Source organism: Bombyx mori, chromosome 23 (assembly GCF_030269925.1).
Source record: "Bombyx mori chromosome 23, ASM3026992v2".
NCBI classification, from domain to species: Eukaryota; Metazoa; Arthropoda; class Insecta; order Lepidoptera; family Bombycidae; genus Bombyx; species Bombyx mori.
In genome coordinates this window covers 424,572-445,017 of record NC_085129.1, presented here as the reverse complement: position 1 = coordinate 445,017, position 20,446 = coordinate 424,572, and the positions used below count along the sequence as shown (strand labels likewise).

General features: G+C 39.3%; 2 protein-coding genes across 2 annotated transcripts; both read left to right on the top strand.

Annotated features, from left to right (window-relative positions):
* Positions 1–2,507: 2,507 nt before the first annotated feature.
* On the top strand, positions 2,508–2,861 carry LOC134201160 (uncharacterized). Its single transcript, XM_062675478.1, has one exon. The coding sequence runs from the start codon at positions 2,508–2,510 to the stop codon at positions 2,859–2,861; it is 354 nt and encodes a 117-aa protein (XP_062531462.1).
* An 11,876-nt stretch (positions 2,862–14,737) lies between these two features.
* On the top strand, positions 14,738–20,394 carry LOC101742978 (organic cation transporter protein). Its single transcript, XM_021348863.3, is given in 8 exon segments — positions 14,738–15,034; positions 16,021–16,235; positions 16,541–16,772; positions 17,205–17,312; positions 17,314–17,479; positions 17,875–18,516; positions 18,999–19,180; positions 20,171–20,394. Coding segments are annotated over 8 exon segments (1,995 nt in total). The 3' UTR covers positions 20,324–20,394.
* Positions 20,395–20,446: the final 52 nt, after the last annotated feature.

Sequence of the window (20,446 nt, the reverse complement as noted above, 5' to 3'; positions counted from 1 at the left end):
ATAAACAGTTGGAGTTTGATTCTAGGTTGGGTAAATCTTCTCAGTCGTACACTCCTGGCGGAGTGGTCGTGGTTACGTAGGTATGTCTTAATGTTTGGTTGCGGCTTTTGAGAGACTTCTCCATCTCTCTCTATTTGTGGCGGTACGTGTTCATTCAATAAGGGAACACTTCGGAAATAACTTAATCAAGTCTGTCCACGTTGTGGCTGATCAGCCACGAGAGCGTTGACCGTCTACTCTTCCTTGAACCACTAAACGTTCCAATGAGCTATTCCAAGTTATGGAAATGTCTAAAAGGTTGGATAATTATATTTCATTAAACATTTGATTTTCTTTTCGACCGGACCTAATTGTCGCCACTCCATTCCGCGTAATTTTTAATTGCTTCGCGAAAGATGCCAACGCCCACTCCTGGTCTCACCTAGTGCCTGGGTGTCGGATCTTTCGCGCTACAAGTGTAGTTTCGACGCGTTCCAGGAAACTGGGGGTCTTCCGTACGGATTGCGAAGTACGGGCTGCACGTCCAAGTACGGATTGGGGACCATCATGCAACGCCTTCGAGTTCCCCATCAGGCAATGGAAACTTCCTCTGTGAAGCCCCCCACGCATCAAGTGATCAGGAACGTTCCAGAGTTAAATCCCCAGAGCACACAGGTCTTTTTAAAGACCAGAAAACTTCCCTGTGCCGCGAATCCACGCCCCGCGAGTAGTCATCAATACAGTATTTTTTTAAATTCAATTAATACGTTTTTTTTGGAAATTTAATTTTTTATTTCATCTTGTAATAAACAATTGTAATCTTTGTAGTTCAGTGCTTTGTACCCGCCGTCTGGCGGACATAACACTATAACCAATCCGACTCCTAACGCCTCGGTCTTCTCATATGGATAGGTTCGAAGTGACGAAGACAATATGGTCGCCATTTTGTCTCGCTAATATTTCCTATATTTCCTTCAGCCATAGTGAACATATCTAAAAATAATAATAATTTATAACGTAGTTAGTTTCAACTGCAAAGGAGTCGATCTGTGGAACATGTAAGGCAACTGTGTCGGACGTCGGATATAATCGCGTTACAAGAGACGTGGTTATTGCCGGACGATTTACAGTTTCTCAGCGCCATTGATAGCGAGTATGGCTGCACCGAGACTTCGGCCGTAGACACTGCGGCCGGGATACTCAGGGGGCGTCCATACGGCGGAGTGGCGCTACTATGGAAGAAAAGTATCTTTCAAAATGTGTCGGTAGTGCAGTGTGATAAGGCGCGTGTGTGTGCTATAAAAGTAACAATAGATCAGAGATCGTTATTGGTGTTCAGTATTTACATGCCTACGGATAATGCAGTGAACCTAAAGGAGTTCATGGATTGCCTCAGCCTGATGAGCGCTATTATTAGTAACGAAGATATCGAATCAGCGTTTATACTCGGCGATTTTAACGCCCGTTCTAATGAACTTTTCTACAAGGAGTTGGCAAGATTTGTGCGGACGTTGAACTATTAGGTGTAAGTTCGGACACATATAGTTTATTAGTGAGACGAGTGGGTCCAGACGTTGGCTGACTTTGACTGGACCACTGTGTAGTCACGAAGTCAGCTATGCAGACCATTGTCAATACGTATATACTGTATGAGGTCTTGTAGTCTGACTACTTTCCAGTGTGATTTTAACACGACTAGATGAGGACCGAGCTTTGCCCGGTTTTTTTTTTTTGAGAACGCCATCTTGTTGTGTCTTTAAAGCGGTTAGTTGCCCTCAATTAAACAAAATAGTATTATTATTCGCCAATAGATGTCGGGAAGGGTTGATTATTGAAAACACGAATAAAACAACATTTTCTGAAAATAAACCGTAGCTAGATCGATTTATCGCCCCCGAAATCCCTGTATACTAAATTTGATGAAAATCGTTGGAGCCGTTTCCAAGATTCAGATTATATATAACTAGGTATACAAGAGTTGCTCGTTTAAAAGTATAAGATAAGATAAAACCGAAATTTAATAATGTTACTTAATTGTACCGTACGATGGGGGGACAGAAGACCTGAGCAAACTGAATTTTATTAAAAGATATGTCATGATAAACTGAGACGGATAGATTTTCCTGGCATGCTAAGTGATTTGTGTTTGTAGTAATTCTGACCACAGACGGATTTTAGATAAAATGTATCATGATATTGTTTTGGCTGGAATAGATATGTTAGTGATGCCCACGGGGAGGCGAGGTGTAGGTTTAATCTATGGTTGTGGCATCGTAAACCGAGGTCGGGTCATGTTTGAAAGGAAATGCAAGAGAGTAGGAATTTTTTTAAATCACCCCTGAAATGGTGTCAAAACCACAGCGAGCAGTTAAGAATGGACATACTCGCATCTCATCACTCCAAGCACGATTTTCACAGCTTCTGGAAGTCAACCACTAAATTTAATGTTAAACCAGGCCTGCCCATGAGCGTCGGTGGAACGGAAATATTCTGGATACATCACTAAGGATCATTCGAGGCCATACAGGATGGAGTGCGGGGTAAGGCAAGGGGGATTGACCTCGTCCAAGCTGTTCAACCCATATGTGAATGCTCTAATCGAGGAGCTCAGCAGTATTCATGTCGGCTGCCATATTGATGAAATATGTCTCAACAATATCAGTTATGCTGATGACATGGTGCTGCTGAGTGCGTGGGCCTGTGGGCTGTCTAAGCTGCTTGGCATATTATTATGTGAAAAGTATGCTCTAAGTCACGGTCTGGTGTATAATGCAAAGAAAAGTGATTGTATGGTGTTTCAGGCCAGGAGCAGGTGTCTGGATAACATTCCCTCCGTCAAACTGAATGGTACGCCACTACGCAGAGTAGACAAGTTGAAATAACTAGGACACTGTAAGCTCTGACCTGAGGGACGATGCAGACATTGAGCGGGGGCGGAGAGCGCTGTCTGTAAGAGCTAATATGATTGCCCGCAGGTTCGCTCGATGTTCGCGGGATGTCAATATTACTCTATTTAGAGCGTTTTGTACGTCCTTCTTTAAGGGCAGCCTGTGGGTGCTCTATAGTAAAGAAAAGGACAGCGCCTTACGCGTCCAGTACAACGATGCCTTTAGGGTGTTGTTGGAGCTGCCTCGGTTCTGTTGCGCGTCGGGAATGTTCGCCGAGGCACGAGTCGATTGTTTCTATACGACCATGCGGAAAAGGTGCACATCCCTGATTCGCCGGGTCCGCATCAGCCCTAACAGCATCCTGAAGGCATTAACAGACCGTTACCGTTATGACTGTCGGTACTTGAACCATTGTACCATGGTTCACTTGCGGACTAAATAAAAATAATAATAATGGTTGATTACAAGTAAGTATCAGTTGAATGGAATATTTCAAATGTATGCAACTGATAATTATTTTTAATAAATGTATCTTTTTTATTTGATTGGTTTTGGTAATTTTAAGTATGTGTCAATGATATTATGTACACGGACTTGTTGTTGTTGTTTGAAATAAAATAAATCATTCATTCAATATATTTAAAAATGATCACAAACCAATATCTCTGAACCATGTCGTTGTAAAACAATATCAGATTACAACGGTTGTAAAGAAATGTGCAACGGATAAAGATCTCGAGATATCATTTATATTCACACAGAATAACAGCCTAGCAATGTCTGCGGAAACTCTCGATAGAAAGGAAAGTGATTGTCGAGACGCGAAGGTGGATTTGGATACGATTTTAGTAGAAGAAATTGGACAGTTCGGGAAATTCCAGCTTCGAACGCTGGCCCTGACGTTGGTCGCTGTCATATTTTCAGCTTTTCACGCTGAGTATGTGTTTACCACTGCCAGAATCAACAGCAGGTGAGATAAGACTATCGAGTCTTACAGACTGGATTATAACTTTTAAAAACTTGGATAGATTAAAAGAAGTTTACAAAACTCACATAATAATAATAATAGTTATAGTAAGTGTAAAAGATGAAGTGTTCATATCGCTGCAAGCGATTATCATCGGTAAGGAACTTGCACGTTATTTTGTGAATTATTAGTAATTTAAAACTAAATTCTCTAACTTTAATCTGTAGATTAACTACTATACATTACAATTTTTACGGGTTAAGCTTTTATTACACGATGTTTATTACTTCACCGTGGCAGTTATTCGTTAACTACATTTACAAGATAAGTACGTATTTCATTTGAACAATTCGCAACTTCCTTTTTTTTCAGGCAGGGAGGGGCCCGAACCTCATGCGAGGCGCCTAGGGGGCGCGCTGTGTATGTGGAACTTGACCGTTAGCAGATATTAAGAGCAGACCGCGGGTCCAAAGATGTTTTAGGGCCCTACCCATCAAACCACTCCCCTTGCACTCTCTCACATGACATCCTATCTCCACCCGGGGTCAGAACCTAGTCAGAGTAGCGGGGTTCCCGCGGCCAAAATCACCAACCACACTCTCGGCACCACCCCTAGGACACCCGACCGACGGATCGTCAAGGCGATAGTCGTCGACTCTACGTTAGCCGTCTCGCCTGATTCGCCTGACTCGGTCAAATCCATCCATATTCATCTTATCCTTTAATATAAGTTTAATATACTATTTCCATTTCTTTATTTTCTCGATGACAGCTCTAATTTGATAGTCGTAGTGTTGTGACCAAATAAGAAATTATATTGATCGCATATATTTATTAATATGAAGAGAATTATATTAATAACATTATAAGAATGAAGTCGTCGTGGCCTAAGCGATAAGACATCCGGTGCATTCGTGTTGAAGCGATGCACCGGTGTTCGAATCTCAGGCGGGTACCAATTTTTCTAATGAAATACGTACTCAACAAATGTTCACGATTAACTTCCACGGTGAAGGAATAACATCGTGTAATAAAAATCAAACCCGCGAAATTGTAATTTGCGTAATTACTGGTGGTAGGACCTCTTGTGAGTCCGCGCGGAGAGGTACCACCACCCTGCCTATTTCTGCCGTGAAGCAGTAATGCGTTTCGGTTTGAAGGGTGGGGCAGCCATTGTAACTATACTGAGACCCTTAGAACTTATATCTCAAGGTGGGTGGCGCATTTACGTTGTAGATGTCTATGGGCTCCAGTAACCACTTAACACCAGGTGGGCTGTGAGATCGTCCACCCATCTAAGCAATAAAAAAATAAAAAGAAACCAAAACATAGCGTCGGATTGGGAAATTCATGTGGCATTCGATAATATAGAAGTACAGGAACTTATATCAAATGTTGGGGAGAGCTCATCGAGTGACAGTGACGATCCATTAGATTTTGATTAAAATAAATAAATAAAGAATGAACATAACATAATTACATATTGTAATAAATTTGTACAAAATTATCCGGAAATAGTTTAGTATTTTAGTAAAAAAATATCGGGTCTGTTATCGTGTTACGTTTATCGATAGCTCAATCCCTATCAGTTTCTCCGACTCTGCTATGACCTCGTACGCGTGTAAGCGTCATATTTTTATTAAATAATCTATGTATACAAATTGTAAACAAGTCGCTGGTACAAGTTTCCACAGGAGCTGTCATCGAGAAAATAAAGAAATGGAAATAGTATTGTGGTACCAACTATGGTTTTGTCGCAGTGAAATGATACTACTAATTACAATTTTATATTTAATTAAAGAGCGATCAAATACAAATGTTAATAGCGCAGCACCAGCGTATGTTCGTCTCGAACTCAACCGAATGAAAAACATTTTGCGAGTACCGTCGAATAATATATATAGTGCAATGTTCCAGCCCAGGGCCGCACTCAGACTCGCTACCGTATAATAAGAGTCGCTGCCTGACACAGCACAGCTGAAACCGAACGTTGGTGTCGCTGATCCACTAGCCCTTGCAACGTGGTTATGTAACTAACTATTGCAGAATTTTAAATACATTTTTTTCATTAACACGTACTGCGAGCTTACTCCGGGAGTGGACACGCGTAATTGCTAGGCACTTAAAAATATTAGAAGCGATTCCTATTCGGCTCGGACATATTCATTATCTGGAGATGGTCAAACAGAGGTGACTGTTGCGTCCAGGGTCGTGGGTTCGACTCCCACATCGGGCAAATATTTTGTGATGAACAGGTTTGTTTGCTTTTCTCTGGGTGTATATTATCTCTATATATTATATGTTTAAGTATGTTTATCATCCAAATTCTAAATTAGGGCCGGATGAGCTTCCGTATTTAGTTCCCAGTTATAATCGTTAGTGTAATATAGTTAATGACTCTTTTGCCTTCCTTGCAAACAACGACACGGTACATTCTCTTGTACCATTTCATCAACTACGAGTACTTTTTTTTTATTGCTTAGTTGGGTGGACGGGCTCACAGCCCACCTAGTGTTAAATGGTTACTGAAGCCCATAGACATGTACGACGTAAATGCGCCACCCACCTTGAGATATAAGTTCTAAGGTCTCAGTATAGTTACAACGGCTGCCCCACCCTTCAAACTGAAACGCATTACTGCTTCACGGCAGAAATAGGTGGGTTGGTGGTACCTACCCGTGCGGACTCACAAGAGGTCCTACCACCAGTAATTACACAAATTATAATTTTGCGGGTTTTGATTTTTATTACACGATGTTATTCCTTCACCGTGGAAGTCAATTGTGAATAATTGTTAAGTACGTATTTCATTACAAAAATTGGTACCCGCCTGCGGGATTCGAACACCGTTGCATCGCTATATACGAATGCACCGGACGTCTTATCCTTTAGGCCACGACGACTTCAAATCTCTCCGCAAGCCTCGTTTGAAGAAGGACATGTCATAGCGCTCGGAAAACACCGTGGAGGGGAGTTTATTCCAAAGCCGGATGGTACGTGGCAAAAAAGATCTTTGGAAACGCACTGTCGATGAACGCAGCGGTTCCAGATAATATGGATGAACCCTGCTCCGATGGCGGGAGGTGCGATGATAAAAAGGAGATGAGGGGATCATCTCGAATAATTCCTCAGAGCAACCGAAGTCCCTCCGTAGACCCAGAGGTTCCAAGCGATCCGCGAGAGCAGGACTATCGACCATCCGAACAGCCCGTTTCTGTATGCAGTCAAATGGAAGTAGCTGGTATTTGGGAGCTCCGGCCCAGAGGTGAGAGCTGTACTCCACGCGAGGTCGGACTTTCGGTCGCGCTTTATAAAGCGCAAGTCTCTGTCCAGGCGTGAAATACCGCTTCGCTCTGTTGAGGACTCCCAGCATTTTAGAGGCCAATTTGGCTTTACCTTCCAAATTACTCCGAAACTGGACATCGCTCGAAATATCGACCCCCAGAATCCCGATACTCGCGGAAAGCTGCAGGGATACTCCTTGAAATTCCGGTGCCATGACAAAAGGGTCCTTCTTCTAATTACCTATTATGACAAAAACCTTCCCTAAAGTATTAACAAATTTTGAACTAAGTTTTAATGAAATTGAATAAATCATGTGCAAAAAGAATCTAAACGAATTAACATGCTAAAATTGATGTGGATTAAATTGACAGAAAATTATGAAAATGTTAAATATATTTTGTGAAGCAATACTTCCGTAACAAGTATAGGTGGGAAGGCGTTTTGGTGTATTATAAGCCCACACGAGTAGATTCGCGGCACGAAGCAGCCACTCCTTCCAGATTGAACGGTGGACCAGCTCTGCACAATAACGTTGAGGCTTCGGCCTCATAACTCATAGTAAGTGGCGAAGTTTACGTCTAGGTGGGTGGGTTTATTCATCGATGCAACAAAAAACCAATTTGTAAATAATCAGCGACAACTTGATCATTGGTCTAGTGGTGAGTGACCCGACTCACCTACCTAATGTACCAAATTCATTCCCGGTCAGAGTCAATGTATTTGCCCTGCTTCTTAGTCTATACATGCTCTTCGGGCTATTTCTGTACCAACATATAGAGAAACCAACATAGTGGCAAAATTAGTAGAACGATAATTGAAACAATGCCAATAAAGATTAATATAATTTATTGCTACAACAATTATTGTATTTTACGTTTTATGAGAAATGAACGGTTATAGATAAGAGTATTTATGACGCTAGAAGTGAACATTGTTCGACTCAGTAAGTAGCTACAATACTGCCAGCTGCAACCCGCCATTTGTACGATAGCTCAATTTAATTAATTGTTCCTCGATTTTCGCGAGTCGTAGATATAATTAAAACCACATTTACGGCCTAACCTGCCGTCTGTTGCTGTCGCTGTATTGTTACCGACGTTTCGAATATTTTTCAGTTTTCGTGGTCACGGTCGACTGAGGTATTATTAGTCACATTTGAATATTGCGACAGTCAGTGTAGACACTACGCGCTAGTCTATTTTCGCACAATTTTTTGTTATTTTTACATGTAATTTACACAGAACGAGCTAATAGTAGATATGTTGAGATCTTGCAGTTTATTTGACTTGGGTTTTCATCTTCACGACGAAAAAAAAGACAAGTTTCCACTAATGGGGCGTGAGGTCATTGAAAAGAAAACCTTAACTTTAATAGCGAAGACATTGAGGAGCGAATCAGGTAGACTTATGAATTTGTCATTAGACAACAGTTCGTTAAGAGTGAAATACAAATGCGTACATTGTACTGCAGAATGTTTCATTTCTAGAGCGTTTGCTAATGAAGTCAGAGTTAGGTAAGTATGTGAGCTGAGCAAAATTTGGAGAGACCGTAATATTACCCACTGGACTAAAATACATGTAAGCTTGTAAACTGCATGTTGTGTACGTGGCCATAGAGTAAGATGATATATAAGAATGACATTGGCACTGACACACTCAGATAGAGAATTTGATCTTAACCGTGAAGTGATTTATGAAATATTGGAAGTAAAAAACCTTTAATTGTCGATTTTTCTATTTTTAGGTAAATAGATTCACAATGTTTAAATGTTTTTAGTGTTTAATTTTATAATAACAATAAACTTTTCTATTTTTAGATAAATCAAATTTGCGTTATTTACTCCAGTACCATCTGACATATTACAAATCGACAATTGTCAGAGTTTGATTGGATAATAGTAGATCATGAAAAAATTACAATTTGAAGTTGAGCTGGCGGCAGATGAAGACCCGAAGAATAACATCTTGATTATAAAATCAGTAACAAAAGAAGATGGAACAACATATCTCATACCACCATGTTTGCAAGCAGCGAAACATCACCCTCAATTGGTAAAGTTACCAGAATTTTTGAAAATAAAAAAAACATTACAGAGAAGAGGTCATAATAGAAAGATGTGGATGTCCATGCCAAGTGATGTTTTAGCACTATACATGGATGATGCTGAAAATATGGTATTTAATGATTATTTATTACAAGAAATGACTCAAGTCACAAGCCAATCTATTACAGATGGAAAATTATTAGAAATATTAGAGAAATTAAGTGATAAAACCAAGGTCAACAAAGAAAAACATAACAAGTTAAGCAAATTGAATGAAAAATTTGTTTTAAAGAAGTTTGATAACAAAATCACTAACGCCAAACAATGGTTGCAAAATTTTGAGAGTGAATGTACAAGATTTGATTTAAATGATGATACAGAGAAAATTAGTGCTTTGAGATTATTTTTAAATGACTCAGAAAGTGACTGGTATGAGTCTATGTTAATTAAACACAGCTTAAACTCGATGTGGCAAATATGGCAAGCAAGTTTCCTAAACACGTTCGCAGATAAAAGTTGGTCCTCTGTAATGTATGCATTGAGTTTCAAACATTTAAATGGCTCTCTTCTGGAATATGCATTGAAAAAGCAGAGATTGTTACTCGAGTATAATAGTGATATAGATACCAGAACTCTCACTGATTTAATTGTTATAGGATTGCCAACTTATATTACAAGTAAACTAGATAGACAAGAGGTAACCGACCCAACTCTTCTATTTAATGCCTTACGGATGCATGAAAGTCAGAATAAATATGTACAAAAACATTTTACTGAAAAGAAAAGCTGGACTAAAACAGAAGCTGAATATAAAAAAAAAAATACCTTGTCAAATATGTTACAAGATGGGAAAGAAAAACAGATTTCACTCTGAAGATTTGTGCTGGTTCAAAGAAGACAAGAAGAGTAACGACAGTGTAAGACACTGCAAAAACTTGATGTTGGAGATTGATGAATTTCAGGATACAAAAAACTAAATATTCCCCCACTAATAGATGTTGAAGTTACACTGGATGACACATTGAACTGCACAGGTATTTATGACCCTGGCTCAAATATAACCTTAATAAATTCCAAATTAATAAAAGTAACAAATTCAAAGAAAAATTACATAGAAAGTAAATTCAATACAATTGGTGGTGGGGGAAAAACAACAGGTTTAATAAGATTAAAGGGAAAAATACTGAATATTGAAAAAGAAATAAATGCATTCGTTTGCAAGGATAAAAACTTCACTCATGATTTACTTTTGGGACTGGATACAATAAAGCGGTTTGGATTGACTCATGATGGGAATTTAAACATCCAACTACAGAAAGGTGCCAACCCAACTGAAAATAAATATGTCAGCCCCACTAAAGAAATGGAAACCAGGGAGTTTAATTATGAAATAAATTTCAATGAGGGCATAGATGTGAATAATTTTGATATAGATACTACTTACTTGGAACATGACCAAATAATGAAAATTAGTACATTATTAAATGATTATAAGCACATATTTGCCAAAGATAAATATGATGTAGGCCAAGTGAAAAACTATGAAGCATTTATAGACCTACAAATAGATAAATATTGCTCAAAAAGACCATATAGATGCTCCTTAGATGATAAGGAAGAAATTGAAAAGCAAATTGGACAATTGCTAAAGAAAGAATTAATTGAAGAATCTTACAGCCCATTCGCAGCACCAGTAACATTGGCATTCAAACGGGATGAAGGAAAGAAGTCAAGATTGTGTATTGACTTTAGAGATCTTAATAAGATTATTACCCCACAGCCACAGCCGTTTCCTCTAATAGAAGATCTAATGGTAAAAACGATAAACTGTAAATATTTTACCACCCTCGACATTAATTCTGCTTTTTGGTCTATACCATTAAGGATTAGCGACAGAAAAAAGACAGGCTTTGTTACACAAGAAGGTCATTATCAATGGACTTGCCTTCCCTTTGGACTGAAAACATCTCCGGCAATTTTTCAAAGAATCCTGACTAATGTAATAAGAAAACATAAGCTGTCAAGCTTTGTGATTAATTATATTGATGATATTATGGTGTTTTCGAAAACTTTTAGTGATCACATGAACCATTTATCGAAACTACTGGATGCAGTTGCTGAAGAAGGATTCCGTCTGAAATTAACAAAATGTAAATTTGCAGCACAGTCTGTAAAATTCTTGGGACACGTAGTAAAAGGTAATACAATCACACCTTTGAAAGATAACCTCAGATCTATAGCAGAATTTGCAGCACCACAAAACAAGAAACAAATAAGACAGTTTCTAGGTAAAGTAAATTTTTATAATAAATACATTCCGAATGCTACAATAACTCTTGACCCAATACACAATCTACTTAGGAAAAACGTCAATTTTGATTGGTCAGCTGATTGTGAAAAAGCTTTCCAAACAATAAAAAAGAATTTATGCTCTGCCCCAATTCTTGCTATTTTCGATCGAGAAGCGACAACCTTTATATACACTGATGCAAGTATAAAAGGAATTGGCGCAATACTAAAACAAACACAGAAATGTGGAGAAATCAAACCAGTGGCATACTTTTCAAAGAAGTTGAATGAATCACAAAAGCAGAAGAAAGCCATATTTTTAGAATGCTTAGCCATTAAAGAAAGTTTAAAGTTTTGGCAACACTGGCTAATAGGAAAATCGTTCACAATTTATACGGACCACAAGCCACTAGAAAATTTAAACATAAAAAACAGAACAGATGATGAACTGGGAGACATGACTCATTACCTATCACAATACAACTTTGAAATAAAATACAACCCTGGTAGAAATAATATAGAAGCGGACTGCTTAAGCAGAAATCCTGTGTTTGAAAGCCACGAAAACGAAGAAGATAATTTGAAAACAGTAAATATTGTAAGGATTGAGGAAATATTGGAGGACCAGAACAAAAATCTAAATATACAGAACAGACATAGTTTTATTAGAGAAAATGGTATATATTACAAAAGGAACAACAAGAGGAAAAAAATCATTTTGTCCGAAGACTACAGTAAAATATTAATAAAAAAGGTGCATGAGCATTTGTGTCATGTAGGAATAAATCAGATTGAGTCAAAAATAAGACCTTTCTACACAGCATCAAATCTACTGGATAATATAAAATTGATTTGCCGTCAATGTGAAGTTTGTATAAAAAACAAATCACGGTTGAATAGGAATTATGGACTCATGTCACAATTAGGACCGGCAGAAAAACCTTTCCAAATCATGTCCCTAGATACAATAGGAGGATTCGGTGGTAACAGATCTTCAAAAAAGTATCTACATTTGTTGATAGATCATTTCACACGTTATGCTTACATATCATGCTCGAAGACACAACTGGCTAAGGACTTTATAAAACTGGTAGACCAAGTAATCAAGGATAATGAAGTTGAAATATTGCTCTCTGATCAATATCCAGCACTGAATTCAAAAGAGTTTAAAAAATATTTAAAGGACTACTCTGTTAATTTAATTTTTACAGCAGTAGATGCTCCTTTTTCAAATGGTCATAATGAGAGGTTGAACCAGACGCTGGTAAATAGGATTAGATGTGTCCTGAATAGCAAAGAGAAAAGAACAGCTTGGACAACCGTGGCAATGGATTGTGTGAAAGCCTACAACTCAACAAACCACACAGTGACAGGTTATTCGCCTCTATATCTGTTAAGTGGGGAACCAACCGATGTACTACCAATGAATCTAATAAAAAAACAAGTGGAACCAGGAGAACTGGAAAAAGACCGTCATACAGCATATCTCAGATCAAAAAAATCACATGAATTGAACAAGGCTATTTTTGACAAAAACAGAATAAATTACAAGTTTCAAAAAGGTGATATGGTTTACATAATGGACTGTAATAAGTTAAACAGATCTAAAATGGATGAACTAAGAATAGGTCCTTTTGAGATCGAAGAAATGATATCAGATTCAGTATGTAGAATCAACACTGGAAAGAATAAAAAGTCTTTGGGATTGTACCATGTGACAAAACTCATTCCCCAGTTGGATTATTCAAATTAGCCCGAACTAATTTGCACTTTTGAGGGGGGGAGATGTAAGCTTGTAAACTGCATGTTGTGTACGTGGCCATAGAGTAAGATGATATATAAGAATGACATTGGCACTGACACACTCAGATAGAGAATTTGATCTTAACCGTGAAGTGATTTATGAAATATTGGAAGTAAAAAACCTTTAATTGTCGATTTTTCTATTTTTAGGTAAATAGATTCACAATGTTTTTAGTGTTTAATTTTATAATAACAATAAACTTTTCTATTTTTAGATAAATCAAATTTGCGTTATTTACTCCAGTACCATCTGACATATTACATACATATAGTCCGAACCCTTGTCTTCTCCATTGCTCTATACAGTGCAGAGACGTGGACACTCAAAGCCGCAGATAGGCAGAGAATCGACGCTTTTGAGATGGTGCTAGCGACGTATGCTACGAATACCATGGACGGCCCGCCGCACCAACATCTCTATTCTCAAGCAGTTAAAAATAGAAAAGACTCAACGTCAATCCACAACCTGTCTACAACGAATATTGTGGTATTTTGGTCATGTTGCACGCAGGGATACCAGCAATTTGGAATGCCTTGTAGTGACCGTTAAAATCGAGGGAAAAAGGCTAGGGGTAGAGGTACCAAACGATGGTCGATCCAAATAGCGGAGGAACTGAAAATACCTGTCAGTGAAGTAATCTACCAAGCTACAAAACGGGATCGATGGAGACAGCTGGTTGACGAAATCGGACGGAGTCACGATCCTCAGCAGTGAGGGATCGATTGAAGAGAGAGAGTTAGGTAAGTATGTATGTATAATGCATTCAACTTGTTTACTTCGGTTGTAAACGTATACTCTTAGGTCAATCGATAGTCTGTTGAACAGCTATTCTCCCAAAAACAATGTTTCCTTTACACAGTTAGTTCGGATATTTAACGATTCCAATTTGTTTTTACTTCTTTAGTATAGTTTTTTTTGGCAGATGCTTTCCTTTAGTGGTATTGCAGATTGAGTTCCATTGATATGTTCCATGTGTGATATCAAAGTTAATTTGTCAACTATCCTTTTCTTTGCGCCAGGAGCTGTATTTTCTACGTGTTTCTCGTGCATCGGGGTCTACCAAGTACCCACACCAAGGGGGCGCGCACCTGGTATAGTTTTGTTTTTTGCATTGAAAATTATGAATTAAATTTTTGCTTTGTTCATTTAATAATAGTATATTACGCACCGAGGGAGAAAAGTAGGGCATTCACGCGAATTGTTCTTGACAAAGGGCATGTTCTACTTTTCTGTCTCGGTGTGTATGCAGTCTCACCAGAAGAGAATCGGATACTTTTGTCCCGCGTGCCAGGGACTAAAAGCGAACTTTTCATCCCGGGTGGGAAATAAATTCGCAAATATCATAATGTTACGCTGGTTATAGTTACTGTTCCTGTTTTCAGGTCTTCCAGAATCTTCCTCACATCAGCTACCTGAACCTCAGTTTTGGCAATCCGGGTCTCGTCGGACCTGCTCTTTTATCTCCGTCAAGTCTTTACCGAATGTCTCTTTTAAATCTTTTATTAAGAGCATCTGTACCTCCTGTCGTCGAGCCTGCTCCTCCTGGCAATGGGCCTGCTCCTCTTGGCGACGAGCCTGTTCTTGCAAAAGCACCATTATGGCCGCAAGGTCAGGAGCTACTACTGCCGGAGAAACACCCGATGTACCCGCGGTTGAATCCATTGCTGCTGTTTCGCCCTGCTGTTCCTCGGTCGGCGTTACGGAACCTTCAAACCGCCTTCTGTCCAGTTCCTGCTGCCACTGATCTCTGGTGCGAATACCTTCCGCCGTGTCCTTTGGTAAAACTGGAATTATTTATCTCACTTCTGACACCAAATTGTTACGCGCTAGGGTTCGGGATAAATAAAATTCTACCGATTACAAGTTGAAACTGTATTTTTTTTTTTTAATTTTTTTTTTATTGCCTTTGTAGGCAGACGGGCATACGGCCCACCTGATGGTGAGTGGTTACCGTCGCCCATGGACTTCAGCAATGCCAGGGGCAGAGTCAAGCCGCTGCCTACCGCTTAATACTCTCCACAAGCCTCGTTTGAAGAAGGACATGTCATAGCGCTCGGGAAACACCATTTATCACTTAGAACACACACAGAACACTTTAAAATTCTCAATTCGCTTCGCTTCGGGTGATCAATTCGCTGTTTCGCTTCGAGTAGTTCCGATTACTGACTGACCGCGTGTCGTGGGGTCGTCGCGTCCCCTTGCGGGGGCGCGGAGCGGGCCTTGGGGAAACCCCTCTGCTCGGACTGGATCTCCCTACCTATTGAGGCAGGGGTGATGCACTGCGGGATGGTGTGTAGCTTGAACTGACCACGTGCCATCTCTGCAACGCTTTTATAGTCGAAACGAAATCCCTAAAATCGTCGACAATATTCCACACAAGTCGAGTATTGTGTGTTTCCGCTATCTGACAATAGATGGTGTTGTACTTCTGGAGCATTCTAGATGCTACTAAATCCTTCGATAATCGTTCGGCTACTCAGCGATAGATGGCGTTACTCTTACCGGCGTAACAATAAGTTGGTCGAGATCACCTTCACCCGTCTCAGCCATTTCTTTGGGAGATCTTTTTTGGAAGAACACAATATAAAGTTTCTAGTTTAAACTAGAGCTGCTGGCGCTATTCGAGTCGCTCATTGGAGCTGATAGAAGCCACTATAAGATCCACTAATATTTGAATAATATCGATAAAAAACTGTCACAATAAAACTTATCAGAAAAAAGGCGTTCTGCGATAAACTTATTGGGGGTATTATTATTCACGTAGCCACAGAACAAGATAGTGGTCATGTCTTCGGAAACTCTTGATCGAAAGGAAAATGACTGTCGAGACGCGAAGGTGGATTTGGATACGATTTTAGTAGAGGAAATAGGACAGTTCGGGAAATTTCAGCTTCGAACGCTGGCCCTGACGTTGGTCGCTGTCATATTTTGTGCTGTTTACGGGGAATTCGTGTTCACGGCTGCCAGAATCAACAGCAGGTGAGATAAAACAATTACTGTTTCTTATTTTAATGTGACATAGTGAAGTTTGAGTGAAACTGTGATAGTGAATGTGTGACAAATAAAAATAGAAATGGACGGAGGTATTCACATTCTGATGGCTATGGATTCCGGAACCATTTAACATATAATAAAACTCAAACGGGTGTAACTTCTGGTGTGGTTCTGTGGACGCTGGACGCTGGTGCGCGATGATCATGCATTTCTTTTCTTATTTACCTTGTAGTATTTTAGAAAAAAGTGACTTACTTTATGGTTTTATATAAGTGACATCAAACCTCTAGGTGTCTTATCCCGGAGTGTGAGGAACCATCGACAGCGGTGTACGCTCCTGATTGGATTCTCAATGCAATTCCTGGAACCAGTCTCACGTCATTCGATAACTGCCAGCGCTTTGCAAATGCCTCGACCATCCTTACCGATAGATCCACCTGTCCAGCTGATTTATTTGACGTGCATCGTGTGGTCCAATGTGAAGCTTATGTCTATGAACATGCCCAAACTGTTGTTTATGACGTAAGTACTTTATAGAATTTAATACACTTTAGTAGGATTTCGTAGACAAATGGTAAGAAAAAAATTAAACGAAACTTTTCTAAATTTATCATAGTTATCTGTTTGTTCAAGTGCCTGGACATCTGATATAGATTTGACATAGAAGTTATTTTAATAGTATAAATATAAAGTTTTAAAATGTTTTCCGTAAATCAATTAATAATGCATAGAAGTTACGGGAAAAAATTGACAGAGTTATCAGCAGTTAGGTACAACAGTATATTTTTAAGCCACCGGTTACAGTTGTAGTTGTTGCAATATGGTAGGTGACCAGCTTGCACGGGTCAATCTTCATTATACTTAAGCGGCAAACATAGAAACTCCGTATTGTTACTGAAGAAAAAGATCGAGTTAACATGATATTTTAAATTGTTTAGGACTTTTAATTTCCAGTTTGATTTAGGATGCGACGAATGGCGACGGACACTCATAGGTTTTGTCAGAACCTTTGGGTCGTTGGTGGCGCTACCCATCACTGGGTACATCTCTGATCACTGGGGGCATCTCTGATCACTGGGGGCGACGGTTCGCCCTCACCTTCAATGCCTTCAACAGTGGCTGGATCGGAGTCACCAGATATTGGGCCAATACCTATAGCGGATACATAGTTTCAGTTTTTGTTGAATCTGCATTAGGAGGTGCAGTATTTTCCTGCACGTATATTTTAGGTAAGCCGAACATTTTAGAGGATTAATTACTTTTATGTAAAAAGAAATGTAGTCGTTAATAGTCTAGTCGATAGAGAGAGACAGAGAGAGTGAGAGAAAGGGGGAAGAGGTCGACCGAAGAAGACATGGATGAGTGTGTGAATACCGATATAAGAGAGAGAGCAGTGAGTGTTGAGCTGACGGCTGATAGAAGAGAATGGAAGGGAAAATTAGTTGTGCCGATCCCATCTAGTGAGATAAAGTGAAGAAAAAGAAGAAAATAGTCTAGTCGATATTAATTGGCAGACATTGAGTATTTTCAGAAGCAAATTGGAATAGCCTTTCCACTAATAAAAACAAAAAAACGGTAGTCTGTTCCTATGTAATAGTTATCACAAGATATCATCTGCTTTCAGTTTTGGAGTTAGTTGGTCCAAAATACCGTACTGTAGCTGGCGCAATACTAACCACATTTTTCGCCGTGGGTCAAGTGATATTGGCTCTTGTTGCCTGGGCTGTCCCGTACTGGAGACCCCTTACATTAGCCATGTATATACCTCAACTTATCACCATTGGATACCTTTGGGTTATTTCTGAATCAATACGCTGGTATATGAGCAAAAACAATTATGATGAAGCCGAAAAGTTGCTTCAAAATGTAGCTAAAGTCAACGGGAAACAGCTATCAAGACAGTCTTTGGAGGCTCTACGCAGGACCGCGGAAGAACAAAAGCGAAGAATAGATATTGAGAAGAAAGACAAAATAAAAGAACCATGGCTAATAGTTTTAGTGTTTCAAAACAGACGGATATTAATCAGATGCCTCGTCTCCCCGATCTGGTGGATCACTAGCACCTTAATATACCACGGATTGTCCATAAATGCAGTGAACATGTCGGGGAATGCTTATTTGAATTATGCTGCGGTAGCTGCAGCGGGAATTCCAGGTTTCTGGTTGGCAGTCCTTCTGATGAGCAGGATCGGAAGGAGACCGGTGTTGATCGGTGCATACTGGTTGTGTGGACTTTGTCAAGTCGCATACATATTTATGCCAGATGGTAAGTTTTTTTCAGTAATATAAAATTGAACTCCTAACCCCTCCAAAATCTTGTGATCAAGTGATTTTTTAAATGACTTGCATCAATTTACCTTATCTTTGCCGATCTACGCAAGAAATTTAACCTAAAAAATGAAAAATATTTCAAATCAAAATTGATTGCCAGCCATAAATAAATTACATTTTAAAAGGCCAGTATTGTAAAATGGCAACTTCATAGGAGACACCTATTATTTAATAAGGAATTTATCTATACTTTATTTCTCATTTACCACTATTATTTAAAGTAGTTTAATTTATGAGAGCAGCGATAATTACTTGTAAATTATACTAAAATATGCTAGGTTTAAGTGTTGATTAGATTATTAAAATATCTGAATACAATCATAGTGCTGTTATCACTATAAGTCAATCGTAAACATTTCGGTTGGATTTTGTATTACACCGGTGATAGAAGAATGTATGATCATGTTTTTTTTCTAGACTTGTATGCGGTTTCACTCGCCGTGTACCTGGTTGGGAAGATCAGCATATCCACAGTAGTGACGGCTATCTACATGTACACCGCCGAGCTATACCCTACCAAGTACAGACATAATCTGTTCGCCTTCTCCTCCATGGTGGGCAGGATCGGATCTATCATTGCACCTCTCACTCCTGCTATTGTGAGTGTATATTCATGTGCCTTATTTAAAAATAGTGCCGTCCGTCCACAACAAAACTTTAAAAAAAAAGACACGGCGTAAAGGTTTTTTTCCTGCCTATGCTGATAGCCTTGAGAGGCTATTTCTTTTTTCTTGAGAGGATTTTTTTTTTTGGAGCAGTCGTTGTACTACAGACCTGTGATTTTGCTCTTGTCTAAAGCAGGATGATGGCAGCATGTACGTTGCCGGTCGCGGGCTTCGCTAAACATTTAACGCGAGACTGGCCGCGAACTCGTTCATCTGACTAAGCGAAAAAAAAAGGAACGGAACTGTGATGTACCGAGTGGTCTCAGTAGGCTATCTCACTCCTGCCTCAACCAGAATGCCTCGCGAGGTTGTGGTATGGATTTAGTTTTTCTATGAGTCGTCATATGCGCTATGTTCCCAATGACTGACGATTGACAGCTATAAGAAATGTTGTGTGTGATGAGTTGCACTGTATTATTATAGCGGACTAACGCATCCATATTAAGACAGCTTAATATCCAAATGAGGCTCTTTACCACCTGCGGAGTGTATTTGAGTTCTTCGGTCACAATGCCAGAAAGAGCAGTGGCAATTTTGAAAACTTGATGGTAACTGGCAAGATTGCAGGCAAAAGATCTCGTGGCCGCAATTCAACGCGATGGTCCAATCTGCACCACTCTGGATGCCATAGTCTATTATGCCATACACAACGCCGAGAACAGAGGAAGATGACGAAACATCATCAAGAGGAGAATAATGAGAGGGGATGGTAACGACCCTCCGACATGAGAAATGCGACTCATATAATAATATAATATAAATAAATATAAATAATCCAAGCAGTAAACAATATTTGTAGACTTTTGATGTGGACAGACCGCGAGGTCTATCTAGGTTTCTTTTCGGTCCATCAAAGCGATGCCTGTCAAATGATATCTGTGTCAAACAACCTCCCTAATATCCGATTTGACTTACCTGTTTCAGGGAGCTGCGACATTTGACAATTTGCCGTTCATATTGTTCGCGTCAATGGCATTTCTGTCTGGCTTCCTGATGTTCCTGACTCCGGAAACAAACGGCACTAAGCTTCCGGACACTATGGAAGAAGCCTCCAATATAGGGCTCAGAGATAAATAGTATTTTTATTGTAAACTGTATAATGTGTCAGTAATTATTAAACATACTGTTTTTATTGATTTGACCAAAGATATCTGGACTTATGGCTCTGATTCTAGAAATTTCTCCCTGCTAGAATGCTAA